At 37.2% G+C, this 18,681-nt stretch overlaps 3 protein-coding genes across 5 annotated transcripts in view; 2 read left to right on the top strand and 1 right to left on the bottom strand.

The window, feature by feature from the left end:
• Positions 1–10,349, bottom strand: part of LOC134814309 (early endosome antigen 1-like) — a 71,622-nt gene extending 61,273 nt beyond the window's left edge. Inside the window, exons 1-3 of the mRNA XM_063822438.1 lie at positions 10,269–10,349; positions 8,048–8,385; positions 6,182–7,149 (exon numbers count right to left, since the gene is read on the bottom strand). Coding sequence (XP_063678508.1) covers positions 6,182–7,149; positions 8,048–8,385; positions 10,269–10,349 — 1,387 coding nt within the window. The remainder of the gene's footprint in view (positions 1–6,181; positions 7,150–8,047; positions 8,386–10,268) is intronic.
• LOC134821244 (mucin-2-like) overlaps positions 1–18,681 on the top strand; it is a 91,311-nt gene that overhangs the window by 9,971 nt on the left and 62,659 nt on the right. The gene's annotated exons all lie outside the window — the stretch shown is intronic.
• Positions 1,233–17,455, top strand: LOC134821277 (uncharacterized). Its single transcript, XM_063831997.1, has 3 exons — positions 1,233–1,237; positions 16,862–17,021; positions 17,180–17,455. The coding sequence occupies exons 2-3, from the start codon at positions 16,913–16,915 to the stop codon at positions 17,362–17,364; spliced, it is 294 nt and encodes a 97-aa protein (XP_063688067.1). The 5' UTR covers positions 1,233–1,237; positions 16,862–16,912; the 3' UTR covers positions 17,365–17,455.

The following is an 18,681-nucleotide window of genomic DNA, read 5'->3' as shown; positions in this document are numbered from 1 at the left end:
CAACCATTTGTTTTTACATTCTTTGAAACCGGCTGATCCGAAATTACCGTAAAGAAAGGAAGAAGAGGTTCATAATTGGTTCAGTAATCTTTGGTGGATCACTGGTTATCTTATAACCTCACCATGAAGTTTTCAGGCAGAAAATATCCAGCTAGTAGCCACTCGCTCACTGCTTTCAATATCTTTATCTTTGTGACTTGCATATAATATAACTTTCGACATAAAACGTGGGCAATTGCGGGAGGTGATCCATATTATCTCTACGAAAACTGATATAACTCTTGAAATAGGCATAAAAAAGCTTAAATAATAAGCTAATAATGTTGTTTTACAAAACGTTGCTAAAATTTTTCAACCTCGTTGAACTTTCTACAGACTTTCTTGTGCAATATTTTAAGCGATATGATATGGATTACCTCCCCACCACAACCCACCATAAATTACGACAAAATTATATTATGAGTACCATGCATTTAAATACCTGATCTGAATACATTCAATTAAAATCAAATACCTTCAAGTACAGACTCGTTTTGAAAAACTTTGAAATCCGTTGAAACATTGAAAAATTGAATAATAAATTAAAAAGTCCAAAATTTTTTCATATTATTATATTATATTATATATGAATCACCTCAATTATACTTTTGCTCACATTTACACTTTTGCTCACATCACTCACAGTCAGCCGCTCTGACATGGTTAACCACCTTCCTTGTGTTTTTGATATAGCGGGATATAAATAGCTCATTTCATTTCATATATTATATCTGTATGATTCACCCTTGTGAAAATAAAACGTTTCCCAGTTCCACAGTTTACCAATGAAATCGCAAGTTACCGTGGTGTCTGCACATGCTGCTGCTTCTGCTAAGGACCATGTGATGAGAAATATTTCCCATATCCCAGCATATTTGTACATACTTTCCAACGTGTAGCTTAAGCTTTCGTCCACAATCCACCATCTTGCAATGAATTTATCAGTGTCACTACCTATATGTACTTTGCAGTTGTTATTTTGATAGCATGATATCACAAACTGCTCACCGTTGACGAGAAACTTTATATCCTTGTTACTGCTAAAGATATTCTCCACAAACTCAGAAGCAGGATATTTACAGATAGTGGTGGTTTTTAACCCTTGTTCCTTGAAGCTTATCAGATTCTTGGACAAGTCTGAAAAAACTCCGTGAGCCGGCGGAAACCGGCAAGGTTGTCCAGAACAGCAAATAATTTGGAATGAACATCAAAAATTCGTCCTTCGGAACTCTTCAAATCAGTTTGGCTTAGAGGATATTATCTACAATTTTCATAAAAACTACCATATAGCGGCTCTTTTCAAGGTGTTTCACTCTTTACATTTAGCACTCAGTCACTCAACCTGGTGAAGTTCTGTCCGAGGTTGAAAGTAAGGTCTCCATCACTAGGATCTCCAATGTGGCGTCTTCCAAAGTCAGCCTGAACTTTATTGAGGGCCATGTTATGAAGACTCTTCTAACCCTGGTAAAGTATTGACATTAACTGTGGGTAAAAGGTTTTTTTCAACACAAGGCTTTTTTTCAACACAAGGCTTTTTTCAACACAAGAGCGGCAGAATTTTATAAAATTAAAACGATTTTAGAATACAGGCGAAATTTTGATACTAAAGTAAAACCAATCTTTTTTCGATCAAATGTAAGAATAATTGATATAACATGTTTTAGCAAAACAAGGTGAACAAGGTTGAAGACTGGGTGAATGACAGGGTCATAAAAAGATGAGAAATATCTGAAGAAATTTTTAAATGAGGCATGGAAGGAGGTGAAACACAAAGCAGAGATTGAGTTTATAGAAGTATGTCGTAACTCGTAAGATTAAGTAATACAAACCATCGAGAGTTGTTATTCAAAGTTCTATCAAGAGGTGTTCGTTGAGGGAACTAATTGATTTCAAATGCTACAAGCCTGCACAACGCATCATCAAGGATTTTAAAGTTATCCTCCTCTTCTGTTGATCTGTACCCTTCTTTTGTAAAACAAATCTTTTCCCATCTGACAATAGTATCACTCCGCCCAAATCGCCCGTCGTCCCAGGCATATCTCTAGCTTGCTCATGAAACCGCATATTCCCCAGTCAGTTCCAATACCTATCAGTGATACCACAGCTAGGAGCACCAAACCAGGTGATGGGGAATAGTCTCCATTCTTCAGATAGATAAGAAACTTTTGCTTCTAAAGCAAAATGAAGTTTGCACTTCCTACCTAGTGAGTACCATTTCGCACTGAACTTGTCCGCCTCAGTATATTTTGCAGCTGTTATAGACAGCATGAATTGCTCTCCATTGACGATAAATCGAATATCACTGTCATTGCGAATTTAAAGATTCGTTTCCCAAATTCAGAAACAGAGTATTCATAGATAATTGTTGTTCTTAACTTTGTTTCACTTGAAACAAGCTCCTCAGTATTTCTGAAACTTTTGACCATATCCTCTTGTCCTACTGAATCCAGTATATATCCTCTCAGGTAATCGTGGTTTATCTTACCCCATCCTCTTTCCTCCTTCACAGCTACGGTCTGTTGTATTAATTCTGGTTTCTCCTCTCCTCTAGCATAATACGGAGTAAAGGCTTTGAACTGTGGTAACAAATTTCTGAACACCAAAGAGCATCAAAAAACGAATATATTGAATTCACTTCAGAACTGGAGGCCATTTTTTCAAACATTGTTTCACCATCTGACTACTAGGGTTGCCAACCGATATTATCGGCCGATAATTATCGGCGATAATTTCCCAAAAATCGTTATCGATTATCGCGATAATTTTCGAGAATTATCGCGATAATCAACAAATGTTTATTTAAAGGGTAACATGGCCAAAATTCAACATATTTTTCGAATCTATTTCTCTGTTTGTTAAGTTAAAACTCAGTGCTAGCATAATTTTCAGTGTGATGGTCTGCTGACGTGCTGTGTAGTGTGTACTGTGTAGTGTGTATGAATTTGTGGAAGTGAACATTGAAATGTTGCGTTATCGCATCTAGTAGGTAACTTGGAGGTTGTATGGTCAGACGTAGTTATTGTTGTTTGTTGAATTGCACGAAAAGGAACTCAGACTGCAACGAAACTACAAAACCCGTTGGAGCTCGCTGTGCAGTATGTTGGAGAGATATGACCGGATAACTTATGCAGTGCACAGAATTTTAGATGACTTGGAGCTAGGCAATCTAAAACTGGATGTAGAAGAGACTGAGTTAGCTAAAGACATTACCAAGACTCTCGCACCGTTCAAGATTGTAACTGAGTCTTTGTGTAAAAGAGACAGCAAGCTCGCTCAAGCAGAAGTGATTATTTAGTTTATTGACAGCAAGTAAAGCTAGAAGATATCTGAAATATAAGACTCGCCACTTTCTCGAACCCTTCTCGATAAGCTACGTACACGATATGCCAAGAGAAAGAACCTTCACTTCGTATCGTTGGACTCCTACAACTTCAGATGCCAGATTCCAATCCTATCCCGCTGACAAAAGAATTATCAGACCTACATTAGGGCAGCGATTCGACTACGGTAGCAAGGACAGATACCCTTGCTCGGGAGATAGATCTGTTCACAGCTAACAGGCAGGAAACTGATACTATCAAATAAATACGTCGTGCATATTTTTTATTGAAATCTTTCAAATCAGTCAATTACATACAAGTTTACACAATGAATTAGTTAAATATAATATTGTCCTCTAAGCATGGATTGTCAAAGTTGAAATTGTCTCGGACAAAATGTATGTAACCAAAGGACCTGAGGGTCACCAAAACACAGATATTGAGTGCAAATGCAGCTCCTGCACAAGCATGGGCCCTTATAAAATTGTAATAAGTTACTTTAAACAAAATCACACACCCATTCAATCAATTCATAAAATATTGTGCTGTGAGATGAAATTGAGAAATATGTGAATGCAGACAGCAAGAATAGATAATCTTGAATAAACTATTTTACGGATTTGTTTCTATTGAATAGTCAAGTTCAGAGTCCGAATCCACCGGGATAATTTTCCCCCACATGTAAGTGGAAAGTTTACTTTTAAAATCAGTGATACTCTCTATCTCACGGATATCTAGAGGAATGTGATTCCACTTAGTGTGGGTCCTATAGAAGAAATTCTTGGCAAAAGCGTTGGAGCTTGCTCGAGGTGAGATAGAGCTTACAAAACATAGAGAGTCCATGTGACTATTTCTGAGCCTTGAGTGGCCTTGAAATGGTTGCAAATATGAGGGTAAAGTGACAGGTATATGTTGCTTCACAATTTTAAAGAAGAAGATGAGATCCAAGAAGTCAAAGCGGTCTTCAATCGGCATAATCTTCAGCTGTCTGCATTTTTGAATGTATGTGGATGGTGGATAACTCATATACTCCTCGTGAAGAATCCACTTAATAGCACGCTTTTGGAGGCCCTCCAGCTTGCTTATCTGGGATTTTGTGACTGGTCTCCATATAACCGAGCAATGCTCAAATAGGCTCCTCACTAAAGTGAGATATGCTGATTTCTTTTTTAAATTTTGCTAGAAGCAATAAGTCTTTAAGAACATATTTTGTCTATGAGTATGAAATATGGGCTTGTTAAATAAAAGGGCAATATTGCAATTGATTCTTTAACAAAGTAATCATCACAAGATGCAACATAACACATGAGCATAATTCAAGTATGCAGAGTGCATACAAATATTACTTCAATTATATTGCCAAATTTATCGCCGATAACCGATATTATCGCGATAATTTTGAAAAAATTATCGATTATCGCGATAAAAAATTTGGTACTGATAATGGCAACCCTACTGACTACGTCACAATATTTTCTATACGTTTTGTGGTTGAGAGGAATTGGTAATATACTGATCTGACTTTGCTTAGCATTTCGCGTGTACTTTATACAAATAAAATCAGCATCAGTGCTACTTTCTAGATCCTCTAACACAGCAAATAAGTTCGAGTGAATATCAAGAACTCTTCCCTCAGAATTCTGCAAATCAATTTGAGTCAGAAGATATTTGCAGTTTTCATCAAAACTACCATAACCTCTCACCTTGAGATGCTTTGCCAGTAGCTCCGCCAAAACTTGAACATCAGATTTAACTACAGCCAGACAAAAATCTAGTTGAAGTTTAGTAGATGATGTGATATCAGGAAGGTACTGTTTAACGAAATTGTTCCTATTAAATGTAGAAATGGAGCTCAACTCGCAACGTCAGCTATACGGAGCAAAGATAAAAAAGATAATCAACCACTCTAAGGATAGGGTAGACCTTATAGTGTAGCTGATATATAATAACTAATATGACTAACGTAAAATTACGAGGGAAGTATTAAGCCGACTACTTGTGTATAAGAACAGTATAATCAACTAGTAAACGTATCAACTTACGCTGATACTATTACTAATTAATTTCAAAGACGACAAGTCTGCATAAATTGTCTTTACCTATGCGGCAGCAATCCGTCTGTCCACAAATAAAAGAACCAATACTAAAATACGAGTTGACTCTAGATTTGGAAAGGACCGAGGGGATTCTGAAATAAACATTTCCCCATTCCCATTCATTAGTAGATACTCCATCTTCTATAGTGCTTTTCCAGGTCGGTTGACCAAACCACGTAATTGGGAATAGTGTTCCGATTTCTAAAGCAAACTGGAGGTGACACTTTCTTCCAAACGAATGCCATTTTGCACAAAATTTATCTGGTTGTTCAGCTGTATCATGTGCAGTTGTTATTGATAGCACAAATTGCTCACCATTGATGGAAAACCTAATATCCTTGTTACAGAGAAAGAATTGGTCTACAAACTGAGAGGCAGGATATTCACAGATAGCAGTAGTTTTTAATTCAGTCTCCCTTGAAACTAGCTCGTCAGATTCCATGAAAATATCAACCAAATCCCTTGACCGATGATAACATTTATAGATCCTTTCAAGGTAACGCCGGTTCATCTTACCCCAACCTCGTTTCTTTTTTACAGCTAAGAGTTCCTCATGTGTTGGAATAACATCCCAATGATGAATGATAGTAGTCCACAAGGCATCAAACAATGAATACATGGAATCTACTTCAAGACTTGTAGCTAGCTTCTCAAATATCAAATTGATTCGGTCATCATAATATATCGGAAGAGATGTGAAGCCAAGAGAATTAAGTAAAGGCCGACTTTGGAGCAGTTTAGAGTTGCTTTCAGACTGCTTGTACTGATCGGAAAGTTGCTCGTATTTATAGTGAAGAAGTGTTAAGTCTTTGTGAGACTTCTCAGAAAGCTGCTCGATCTGCTTAGAATTCTGCTTAGAATTCTGCTTGTACAGATATCGAAGAAGTTTCAGGTCAGTATCAGTGCTACTTTCTAGATCCTCTAACACAGCAAATAATTTCGAGTGAATATCAAGAACTCTTCCCTCAGAATTCTGCAAATCAATTTGAGTCAGAAGATATTTGCAGTTTTCACCAAAACTACCATAACCTCTCTCCTTGAGATGCTTTGCCAGTAGCTCCGCCAAAACTTGAACATCAGATTTAACTACAGCCACACAAAAATCTAGTTGAAGTTTAGAAGATGATGTGATATCAGGAAGGTACTGTTTAACGAAATTGTTCCTAGCAAATGTAGAAATGGAGCTCAACTTCGTAACTGCAACATCGTAGAACTCATTTTTCTTGATAGCAATCACTACATAAAGTGCCTCACTTACCGCAAACAAAATATCCAAGTAGCTTGCGGACCAGTTACTCAATCCCTCCACATATGCTACAAAGTACTCATTACATTTGGCACTCAGCCAGTCAACCTGAAATACGTGACCCATCTTGTTCACGTCTCTGAAGTTGTCCTGGTTCAATGCCTCCACTTTCCCCGTATAGCAAGCCTCGATGAAACAATCCACTGCCTCCCTACTGAAATCATCTGCTTCCAGGCACGTCTGCTGAAGTTCTGTGGTCAAGTGATGGATTACAGGACTGTTCAGGGACAGAATGTTTGAGTCAGCTTTTATTGTCTTAACCCCCTCTCCGAGGTTGAAGGTAAGGTCTCCATCACTTGGAGCTCCAATGTGCCGTCTTCCAAAGTCAGTAGGGACACTCACCTGATTAAGGGCCATTTTGTCGACAGATCTGTCATGAAACCTGACCCTGCAGTAATTATATAAGTTAGTCAAAAGCATTTGTTCGAGTGATGAGATCACGAACCTACCAATTCATATGGTCAATGAGGGAATGAAAATTAAAGGCCACAACTACACTTTTGGAGGGGTTAAGTTTGGCCAATGTATGTTATAATGTAATACAGGAGGTTCCTAGGGCTAGATGTTTTTTAAAAGTAAATTATTCAAACAATATACACATAATTGTCACCATGACCCTATATAAAAACAACCCTTCAAAAAATCAATATGTCCCCCATCTCAAATATTGGGAGACAAATTTGAAAATCGACCTTGGCCTTCAGCCTTGTGGCTCCAAATTCAAACCTAAACTATTTATATCAACAAAGTTCTTTCTCGCACCTCTGTCTTCCCGTAGATAAATCACTGTTGTTCTTAGGATTTCGAAACGAAGGCGCTTCCTTATGTATCCCAATTCCCACAGCATCTGAATACTTTTGCCCTGTGTGGTATTCCATCTTACTGCCATCTTCTTTACTAGTCTTTCAGCTTCACCACCAATTCCACCAGGCGCTGAGAAAACTAACGGCGTGAAGCTTCCTTTCTGTACTTCCAGAACCCTTGCATTGTAACACTGTTTTTTCTCATTTTCATGGGACTGGTACATTGCTGGTATCGATTTGCTTGCATTGGAGGGGGCTGGGGCATGGAATACCCTTACATCAAAATATGCCCTCTCTGAAGCATTCCAAATCGATCTTGCAGAAATGTCCAGCCTAGCTTGGTCTCCTAGGACTGTTCCCTGAGGTTACTCTAAACCATCAACTGGAAGAAGAACTGGCTCAGTCTGCACATCCTTGTATTTCATAGTTCTCATTAGTTCTGCAAAGGTGTCTCTAAACGAGTTGTGCCGCAGTGACACATACCCACCAAGTTTGCAGATGAGCGCATGGTTTGCAGAGTATTTCTGGCCACACGTACATGTCTTAGGGCTATCCTCTAAGTTCAGGTTATATCTGAGAGCTATTGCATCTGAGAACTGTTGTTTATTCATCAGATATCCATACTCTTTTAAAGGTAGTGCTGTTAACCAAGCACTTGCCCCTTTCTCAGCAGCTAGTTGGAACATGAACTTTGCCAGTGGTGTTGACTCAAGCTCCTGGGTTCTGCTGTGTTTCCAGTCCTCTGTGTAGTTGTCTACCTGCTTGAGAATGGCTTCTTTTAGATGTTTTGTAGCTTTACAGGAGAATATAGTACTCTCAATCTGCCATGTCCATCATAACTGGAATACCTAATCATTCATATCTTGGCGGTAGAGCCATTATGTTCCTTAGTTCATCAGTGCAGCTAAAAAGTCTGTTGATTATAGCTGGGATAAACTCATCACGTGTTACTTGTTCCAGAGGATTAAGCCTATCTGCCACTCCTGGGGTAGTTCTGCACACACAGTTCCATCTTTTACTAAGCCCATACACGTATGCACTGTATGCTATATGAGGTTCTCTTGATGCATGATGCTATATCACTTAACTGATTAAGATCACGACACCATTCTTGAACTTTTTGTGGGTATTTTTTTGTGAAAGTTGAATTCAAGATAGCAGTTGACCAACAAACTAGGACCAGTGACCGAACTTTTGAGGGTGTCCCGGACCCCAACCGCCAAACGGTGCCCGCGGGGCAGCCACGCCCATATTTGGTCCAAATTAGGGTCAATTTAGCCAAATACCCTGAACATGCCCAAAACCCAGGTTTATGGTACTCTACTTGTAGCTGGTGGTCTCCTGAACTCGTATATGAAATGTCATCAAGATTGGACAAAAATGAATGAGTTACGAGCCAAAAACCATATCACATATGCCCATATTTGGGCATACGCACCAAATTTGGTAGATTTCGTCCCATAAATTGGTCAAATATCAATATTTTTGGATTAGACTAACTTTATATGAAAGGTAGGCCTAAACTACATATTCTCTGTAAGTTATAGCTTTATATCTGTTTAAATGTGGATACTAAGGCGAAAATACCCCAAAAAATGAACAAAATTGCTTGTATCTTCGTTCGCGATATTCGCGGAATTGATTTCATCAATTTGGAAATAACTCAATCAAGAAAGAAAAAATTTTTAAGAAAGAAAAATTTGTATTTACCACAAAACAATCAATACATAATGTTATATTCATAAATAAATTCAAATTTCAATTTCAACCACATATACAGTACGCCGTGCACACAGCCACAGTTGTTGAGAAATTCTTAGGTGCAGCTGGAGGCATTTCTTAATTACTAAAGCCAAAATTTCAGAAGCAAGATATTTCTGTCGTTCGCGCAGTACAGGCCGTGACATGTGAGCACTGCGAATCAGTTTTCAAAATTTTTGCATGAAATTTTCGGAATCGACTCTAAATCGCATTTCGACCTTATTTTAGGAAGCCGATTTTTAATTTAGGCCTCCAACAAAATTTGGCGGCCAAATTCCAAAATGTGCATGGCAAAATTCAGAATTTGGCCGCCAAATTTTTAGAGCAAGTAGAGCACCATAAACCTGGGTTTTGGGCATGTTCAGGGTATTTGGCTAAATTGGCCCTAATTTGGACCAAATATGGGCGTGGCTGCCCCGTGGGTACCATTTGGCGGTTGGGGTCCGGGACCCCCTCAAAAGTTCGGTCACTGGTCCTAGTTTGTTTTTCACAAAAAATACCCATTGGCTCCCCCCCTTAACTTTGATTGTAGAAAACATCTTATCTACAATCTAGCCCATAATGAACACCCACAGAATGCCTGCTAGACTGTTCATTGCAGGAGGAGATGATCATATTTTTAGTGAAGGAGGGACTACACAAGGTGACCCACCTGCCATGGGATTTTATGCCTGTGGTACAATACCATTGATTGATGCAGGAAACATTGCACATTGGCCCCCCCCCCCCCCCCCCCCTTAAAAGAAGTAAACGAGGTAGCCATGGTAGCTACCTTTTCACATGCATATAAATCTTATTACAATTTATTGTTCAAATATAATTTTTTATTTATTTACAATAAATGTTACATGTACATACATGGTAAAGTCTCCTCCTAGTCGTTGGAGTGGCCTGCATCACACACATTGCGTTGGCGGCGTAACATATGTCTCCACTGCAGTACTCGGTTGGTGGCCAAAGCTTCTGTTGTGTCGTTGTCGATGTTTTCAACACCTGTAAACTTAGCCCCTTGACCTCTTTCCATAATTTGGCTTCCAGTTCAACAGAAACCTCGGTAGTCTAGAGTCTGGCATTCTAACTACATGTCCAATAAATGAAGAAATTTATTCATTATGTTGTTGGTAGTAGAAAAAGCTTAGGAATAGGGTTTCAATTAGTTGCCTTGATGTTTTGGGTGGAAACTTAGGATTTGTGGAGCTCACTCTGTTTAACTTTTCAACTGAGACTGTTAAAAGTTAAACAGAGTGTAATGTTACTTGATCGAGACAGTTTTTCGCCAATATCTCGTCAGGGGAGCATTTTAACTTTATGTTTCACATAACCATGTGTCTACGCGTACTAGTCTATGTAATAAGCGCCATGAGTTGGCACAGAACTTTTTGTCTCTGATTTTGATAAAACTGGTACCAAAAGTTGCCTCTAAGTGTGAATAATGCAAATTCACCGTGTAGCAAAATAACATCGAGCTATATGTGGGCCTCCTGTGCATTACTAGAATGTACAAAGGACGAAAAATGGGTAATTTATTGCTTAAAATGCCTATTACTCCTAAAATATTAAATATTTTGAAATAATTATTACAGCATCGTAATGCGCTTAGTCAGACGCAACTTTTGGTACCAAAATTATACTATCTGAAGCACCAAATTTTTCAAAAATTTTTCAAAATTTCACCCTTTTGTTCAGATTTAAAAATTTTGAAAATAATTTTCCTTTAAATCTTGAAATATTAGTACTAAAAGTTTCGTCTCGATGAGCTGATTACGATGCCATACTAAGTATGTGATAATAACTGAAAATGTGAAAGTTATAGGCCAAAAAAACGCGGCTTGACATACGTTGCATGCCACTTTTCGCGCGCGTATTTGTGATACGTAACATGTATCAACGCGCGGCGAACAATCGCCGTGTAGCATTTTTAGCGAAAATTGCTACACGGTGGATTTATTTTATTCACATTTTTACACACATTTTGGTACCAATTTATCGAAATCGGAGAAAAAAAGTTCTGTGCTCGCACTTGGCGCTTTTTACACTGACTATACTGCGTGACGCGCTTCTTTCACGCGGTCGTGCGTTACTGCAAGCGAGAGGGCTCTACTTAAAGCAAACTCTATGTCATGGGGTGATTCGGAATCAGCGTCCGAAAATACATCGATTGAAGTTTTAACGGGTGATACTCCGAAAATATTACCGTCGACGAGTCCAACTCGGCGCGCGTCCTAAAAAGTTATAAACCTACAATTGAAGTTGGTTTTAACGTGACATACATTGATTCAAGATGTCAATCCTTGTTACTCCTGTTTTTAGGAATGCGCGGCTTTGGTGACCATTTATTGATTTATACATAAAATTGAATTTTAAATAGAAATATGAATATTTTAAAATAAAAATTCTCAAAACTCAGGCTTATAAATATCATTATAATATATTTGTAAAATAAAGGATGAAATTATAAATTTGTTTCACCAAAAATAAATTTGTTTCACTGTTATCTAACAATTACATATCACATTTATTAATTACTAGAGCCAAGATTTCAGGAGCAGAATAATTTTAAAACAGGCGCTTAGCCTGTCATACCGCCAAATTTGTTATGTTTTGAACATAATAGCCTGGGGTCCCCATGTAACATTGTTCTTCGCCAATTGCATCACTTGACTTAATTTATTGCATATATGGTGTATACTGTTTGAAATGTTTCTCCCAATATTTGAGATGGGGAATATATTGAGTTTTTGAAAGGTTGTTTTTATATTGGGTCTTGCTACTATTTATATTATTTTGCAGTTAGCATTCAATAAAACAATAAGTTTTAAGCTCGGCCTGTAACTTCGCCATATCTTTTTGCTTAAACAGTATAACCTGAGGTGCCCAGGTTATATGGAATACAATAAAATACGCCATTGGAGGACTTCGCCGCTTCGACGCTCCGCGCGAACTAGCATTCTTGCTTCGCATCGAATGCATCGTCGATGCATCGTCGATCGTTGCTCTGCTTCGCAGAACAACGATCTCGATGGGTTGACATCGTCAACCAAAATACGCCATTACGGATCGTGATTGGGAAATTGAAGGGTCATCCATAAAAGAAAATCGGCTGTGTTTTTTGTTATTATTTACAGTTAGAGGTAACTTTTGGTACCCAATTTATCAAACTCAGGCACAAAAAATTCCGTGCCAACTCATGGCGTTTATTCCATAGACTAAAGAGGGTCTCCCCATTTATTACAGGCCTGAGTAAGGCTGCATACATACCAATGGCTAGAGCATCGGCCGTTTAGTATAGGGGTTGGATACCCCAGCTAGGCGTGGGTGGGACTCGTATAAATACAGATCTTCCTTCTAAGCTTGAGCTCATCATTACTTACACTTCCATTACATAGTAGACTTGGATGAATTTTGGATCTCTGGACCAGTTTAGGATCACAAAATGTGAATTGTCCAGCTCTTTCAGATTAAAGAACTCGTTGACAATACTAATAAGATATGAACATGGCTAAAACACGTCAACATGGCTAAAACTGGTCAGTGAATGAATTGCAGTATGTTCTTCATAACCACAAGAGCATTAGGGGATGGCCATTTCATTCTGTCAAGGTAAAAAGAAATGAGTAAAGGAGATTGTTTTTGTAGAACAAGCTCATAATTGGTAATTTTTTCTGCTAACAAACTGGGGAAATGCCCAGAGAGTGGTAGACACCTTGGGAACTTGAGACCAGCCCTTCATTTGTATAGTGGTGTAACGTTGCCTGTTGGCGCCCCCGCGAAAAAGATCTTTATTTTACTCAAACGGTCGATTGTAAGCGCATGCATGATCAATCGTGTTGTCGGGTGTTCAATTCTCGTTCGGACAACTCAGCCGCGCCGCGCAGTTTTAACACTCAGTTAATTGCAAACAAGTACAAAGCACATCAACGTACTCTTAATCTATATGATCAAGTTGTCCTAGGTTGTCCAGGACAACCTGCAATTTTAACTATCGACTGCTAGTGCCATTACACTGCGCTGCGCGGCTGAGATTGTACTCGTGTGGTGTCTTATTTCACCAATTTTATAAGTTTCCGTTTTTGTTTGCTGTCGCCTGTGACACATTACATACATGAGGCCCTGTGTGTAACTGTTATGTCCAGACACTAATCTAATATTGTATATGACTGTTTTCCTATTATTTGAAACTATGTATATTTTAAAATATTGTGTTATAATTTAAACCATCCATACATTCTAGGGTAGACCAAAAACCAAGATGGCTGAAGTTGTTCAAAGTCATATCGAAGAGATGTTGCCTGAGGTTTACGAACTTCAGCAACTAGGTGTTTTGTCATCAGTTGAGGGAAAATCAGTTATTAAAACTAGAACAGACTTTGAGTATAAAATGCGACGGCGCATTTCAAAGAAACAGGATTTTCTTCGATTCATTGATTTTGAGCTCAAGCTTGAAAAACTTAAGCAATCAAGAATCCTCCAACTTGGTTTAAATGATGTCAGTGAGGGAGCCAGATATAGAAGCTTGCAGCGTATTCATTTCATTTTTCAGAAATGTCTGAGAAAATACAAGAGTGATGTGCCTCTTTGGATTCGATACATTCAATACTGCAAACAGGTTTCAAGTACCCGATCACTTGGCCTAGCTTTTGTTGAAGCCCTGAAACAAAACCCCAATTGTGTTCAGTTATGGATTATGAGTTCCAAAAATGAGATGGAGGTGAATAAGAATATATCAGCTGCACGATCGATTTTTCTGCAAGCGTTAAAGTTTAATTCAGACTCTGCTGAATTGTGGACAGAATATTTCCGCCTTGAAGTTTTACATGTTGAAAAACTTCAAAAACGCAGACAAATCATGGATGCATGTGATAAACCTTCTGCTCTTGCAGCCACGGATGATTTTATGAACTTCAAGACTGCAAGGATTGTGTTCAAAAATGCTCTCAGTTCCATTAATCTGACTTCTCAAACTCTGTCTGGATTTACTGATGTTGTCGGAAAGTTAGAATTTAATGGAGATGAGCTCATGAAATTCTTGTTTGAAGCTGCCCTAAAACAATCTCCCGACAATTCATCTTTGTGGGTCTGCCTAGCTGAATTCGTAGTCACTAAAGATGTTGCTAAAGCCCAAAGTATCTTACAGACAGCATACAACACAATTCAAACATTTGAATGTCTAAAAGATATAGTTTTGTTCATGATCACGTTCACCGAGAAGCTTGGAGATATACGACAAATGATGATGGAATTTATGAACAAAAGCCTTGATGAACTTTCAATTGGCAGCCCAGATACAGTAATCTTTCTTGGAGATAAGATGATTGCAAACAATTTAGCCGATTTTCTCCCCAGAATATATGACGTTGCTCTAAAGAGATACCCAAAGATTAAATCTTTATGGCTCTACAAGATTCTTAATCTCTCAGATGATCCCAGCAAAGACCTAGAAGATGCACTCTCTGCTCTACCAGACGATCCTGACATACTATCTGAATATCTCACCAATTTGTCCTTTACTGACCCAGCCAAATGCAGAGCAAAATGGGATGAAGTTATGAAGGAGACCTTTGCTTCCCCTCTTATTACCCAATATCTACAGTATGTCTGCACATCATCTGGGTTGGAGAATGCTAGAAAAGTATTTAAAGATCTTCAAAACTTGCACACTGTACCCGAAAATGCTGTTGTTGCCATGTTGAATTACGAAATGGTGGATGGGACAAATGTGGAACAAGTCTGCCGCTCATTTAATCTCCTGACCACGCATTTCAATACAACTAAGAATTGGAAAATGTATTTAGAGTTCTGTCAAAAGAATTGTCCAGAACAGATATCATCTGTGTTGTGGAAATGCAGAAACAGTTTGTCTGAAGCACAGGTTGCAACCTTATTGTAGAGTAAAATTCTGTTATCACACTTTTCATAAGGTTATCGGAAAACTATTTTTAAACCAGGGAAACTACCTGCTGCTGAGTGTTTTAATACAGTAACTACCATATATGCAATAATAACTGGGTTATTTATTATCTTAATTTATTTTAACACAGTTTGACATACTATTTTGATCTTTTACATTTTATTATGTGCTTTTTCTTGCGTTCTTCTAAGACATTCGATACAGTCTGAACCATTACAAAATATTCTTATCTTGATCGTCATTTCATTATTGAGTGTTATATGTAAATATGTCAATATTGTATTGAAACTAGGTTCCCAATAATATGTAGTTCCTAGCAGTGGTCTATAAAAATTTCATATCCCAGCAGAATGGCTCTTAGAATGACACACTCCTTATTTAGATTATCTACACAATTACATATTACATCAAGGTTTGTTCGTTTTTTTTTCGTTCTTTGTTTCGTAAATAGCCCCCTTTTCTTTCTTAACTAAATCTGAAATCCATTTTTAGCTTTAAGTACAATAATTACATTTCAGGACCTATTCGCAAGCTGCAAAGGCATTGGTTGATAATGGAATAAGAGATAACAAAGTATTTGTGATCAGTAAAGTGTACTGCCCTTTCTGTTTGAAAGCCAAAGCAATCCTCAAATTTGCAGGTTTCAACTATTTTTGATGTAATCACAATAACTTACATTTGATATTTTTTTACATTATAAAATTAGAAGAATATCATTCATTTATTATTATCATAATCTTAACCTGATGTCCTGATGGATTTGATATTTTATCCCCCTAGCTTAGGTCGTAAATCATTTCGTTCATGTTTAGTATTTATTTATTATTAATTATGATGTCCTCTACGTCAAATATGTGTAGTCTAGTTATTTCACAGGATCAATAACGAATAATCAACGAATATCAAACATATAAATATCCAGGTCTAGAAGCGTCAGTGGTGGAGATAGAGAGCAGGGAGGACTGTACTGATATTCAGGACTACTGTAAGGAGCTGACTGGTGCCCGGTCTGTACCGCGAGTCTGGATTGACCAGAAATTAGTTGGAGGAGCTGATGCTGTAGAGAAAGCGTATAAAGACGGAACTTTGTGAACATAACTTGCATTGTTTTATTTAAGTGACTGTTATAATTAGTTATAATAAGTTATAATTAGTTACAATTAAATGAGAACGGGGTGAAAGTTCTTGATTAAATGTTGTAATACGATGCCTCTTATAAATCTGGATTAGCTTTGTGTATCTAGCTGCTGTATGGTGGCCAGTTCTACAACTAGATTGAATTACTGAGTACTGACCCTCTTGAATAAATCTCAATCTTTTAATTTATTTATCATGCTATGTTTATTTCATTTTGTATCGTTTTTGTGTGATTTGTTTTTAATTTATAGAAAGTGCTATATAAATTAGTAGTAAATTTTAGTGCGCTAATGAAATGTATTATCAAATAGAATGTTTGTTTTAACCTGGAGATGAAATATTTTCAGAATAGATTATTTATAACATTTTCATAGTTTTATTTTCCTGTCGCAATGATTTCATTGAATAAGCAAACCAAGTACAAGCATCATTATTTCATCTCAAAAGGTATTACCCCAATTTCAATATATAATAAGATTTAAATCAAACCTAGCTCAAGAATCACGATAGGTGCGACCAGCAGTTCTGCAAATCACAGCACCATGGCTCAACAAATTGTAGATAGTGGTATCAAGGAGAACAAGGTGTTTGTGATCAGTAAAACTTACTGCCCTTTCTGTACCAAGGCTAAGAAATACCTCAACCAAGCTGGTGAGTGTAACCATCATAATATCTTAATCATCATAATATCTATAATTAACTTGTAGATTACTCGATATCCTATGACAGTTAAAATTGTTTGTCACGAATACAACATGTGTTTACACTTTTATAATAATCAGAGTAATTAAAAAAAACCCAACTCACAGGAATAAAAGATGCAAAGATATTAGAGATAGAGGACATGTCGGAGATGGACGCTATACAGGACTACTGCAAGAAGCTGACCGGTGCACGGAGTGTACCCCGTGTCTGGATTAACGGCAAGTTCATTGGAGGAGGAGATGATGTGGAGCGAGCCTTCAAGAAGGGGGACCTCCAGAAGATGGCTTAGCTTTTCTTAGTGTCCCGTTGAAAGTAGAGTCCTCGTTTTATAAATGCTCTAATAATATGATTGTTTCATGGTATGGTTCGTTATGCAGATAAAATATATGAAAAAATTTACCTGGTTTCGTAATTCGTAATTCCTTAAATTTATACATTTTCATACTTGGTAATATATTTTACTGAAAGTTTTACCATGATATCTTCCTTCTGTAATTTACGTGTCGGTTTTTACCCTGTTGAGTCTATTTATTAGAATGTTTGTTTATCGTGACGAAACATTGTTTTATTCTTGAATAGTGTACTAACTATTAAGGGGACATACACCAAAACCTTTTTTGCCGGGACCCGGGATTTGACTTCATATTATGTAAGTATAGATTACAACTGTAAGATCTGAGGCATTGAAAAAAATTTTTGAGAGTACGCACTTTCGAAAAAAAATTATTTTCTTTTTCGAAAATTTTGAAAATTTTGAGAAGTCTGTCGCTGTAATACCGATATTTTAGTCATTTTAAAAGTTTTTTGGCTGATTTTTTTACTGAACTTTACTTACAATCCGGGCAAGAAGCCTCTCAAAGGATTATACAAATATTTAATAAATGACGAAGTTGCAGACTGAACAAGGTCGAAAAATTGAAATTAAAATTGTTGCAAAAAATCAAAGTTCTACATTTTACCAATCACCCAGGTCATGAGATATCGCTTCAAAAATTTTTGTGAGTGTAGCTGATGATCATATCCTACTTTTTGGAACAGGATTTCTCTCAGTTTTGAGTTTTAAGGCATGAAATGTGGCTTCAAACGACTTAGTAAAATTCATCGTAAAAAAGGGCCAAACGTGTTAGATTTAAGGCTTAAAATGCCTATAACTCAAAAAGTGTCAGTTTTTTTGAAATAATTTTTACATAATCGTAATCATCTTGATAAGACGAATCTTTTAGTACCAAATTTATAATATTTGAAGACACAAAATTTGTAAAAAAATGTGTACAATTAGTACAAAATTGATGAAAGGGACCCTTGTGTTCGAGCTAAAAAATTATTTAAGACAATTTGTCTTCTAAAATCACCTATTTGGTACTAAAAGATTCGTCTTATCAAGGTGATTACGATTATGTAAAAATTATTTCAAAAAAACTGACACTTTTTGAGTTATAGGCATTTTAAGCCTTAAATCTAACACGTTTGGCCCTTTTTTACGATGAATTTTACTAAGTCGTTTGAAGCCACATTTCATGCCTTAAAACTCAAAACTGAGAGAAATCCTGTTCCAAAAAAGTAGGATATGATCATCAGCTACACTCACAAAAATTTTTGAAGCGAT

Source organism: Bolinopsis microptera, chromosome 1, assembly GCF_026151205.1.
Source record: "Bolinopsis microptera isolate Bmic1 chromosome 1, MBARI_Bmic_1.0, whole genome shotgun sequence".
Classification (NCBI taxonomy): domain Eukaryota; kingdom Metazoa; phylum Ctenophora; class Tentaculata; order Lobata; family Bolinopsidae; genus Bolinopsis; species Bolinopsis microptera.
The sequence above is the reverse complement of the archived record's forward strand: the minus strand, read 5'-3'. Positions and strand labels throughout refer to the sequence as shown.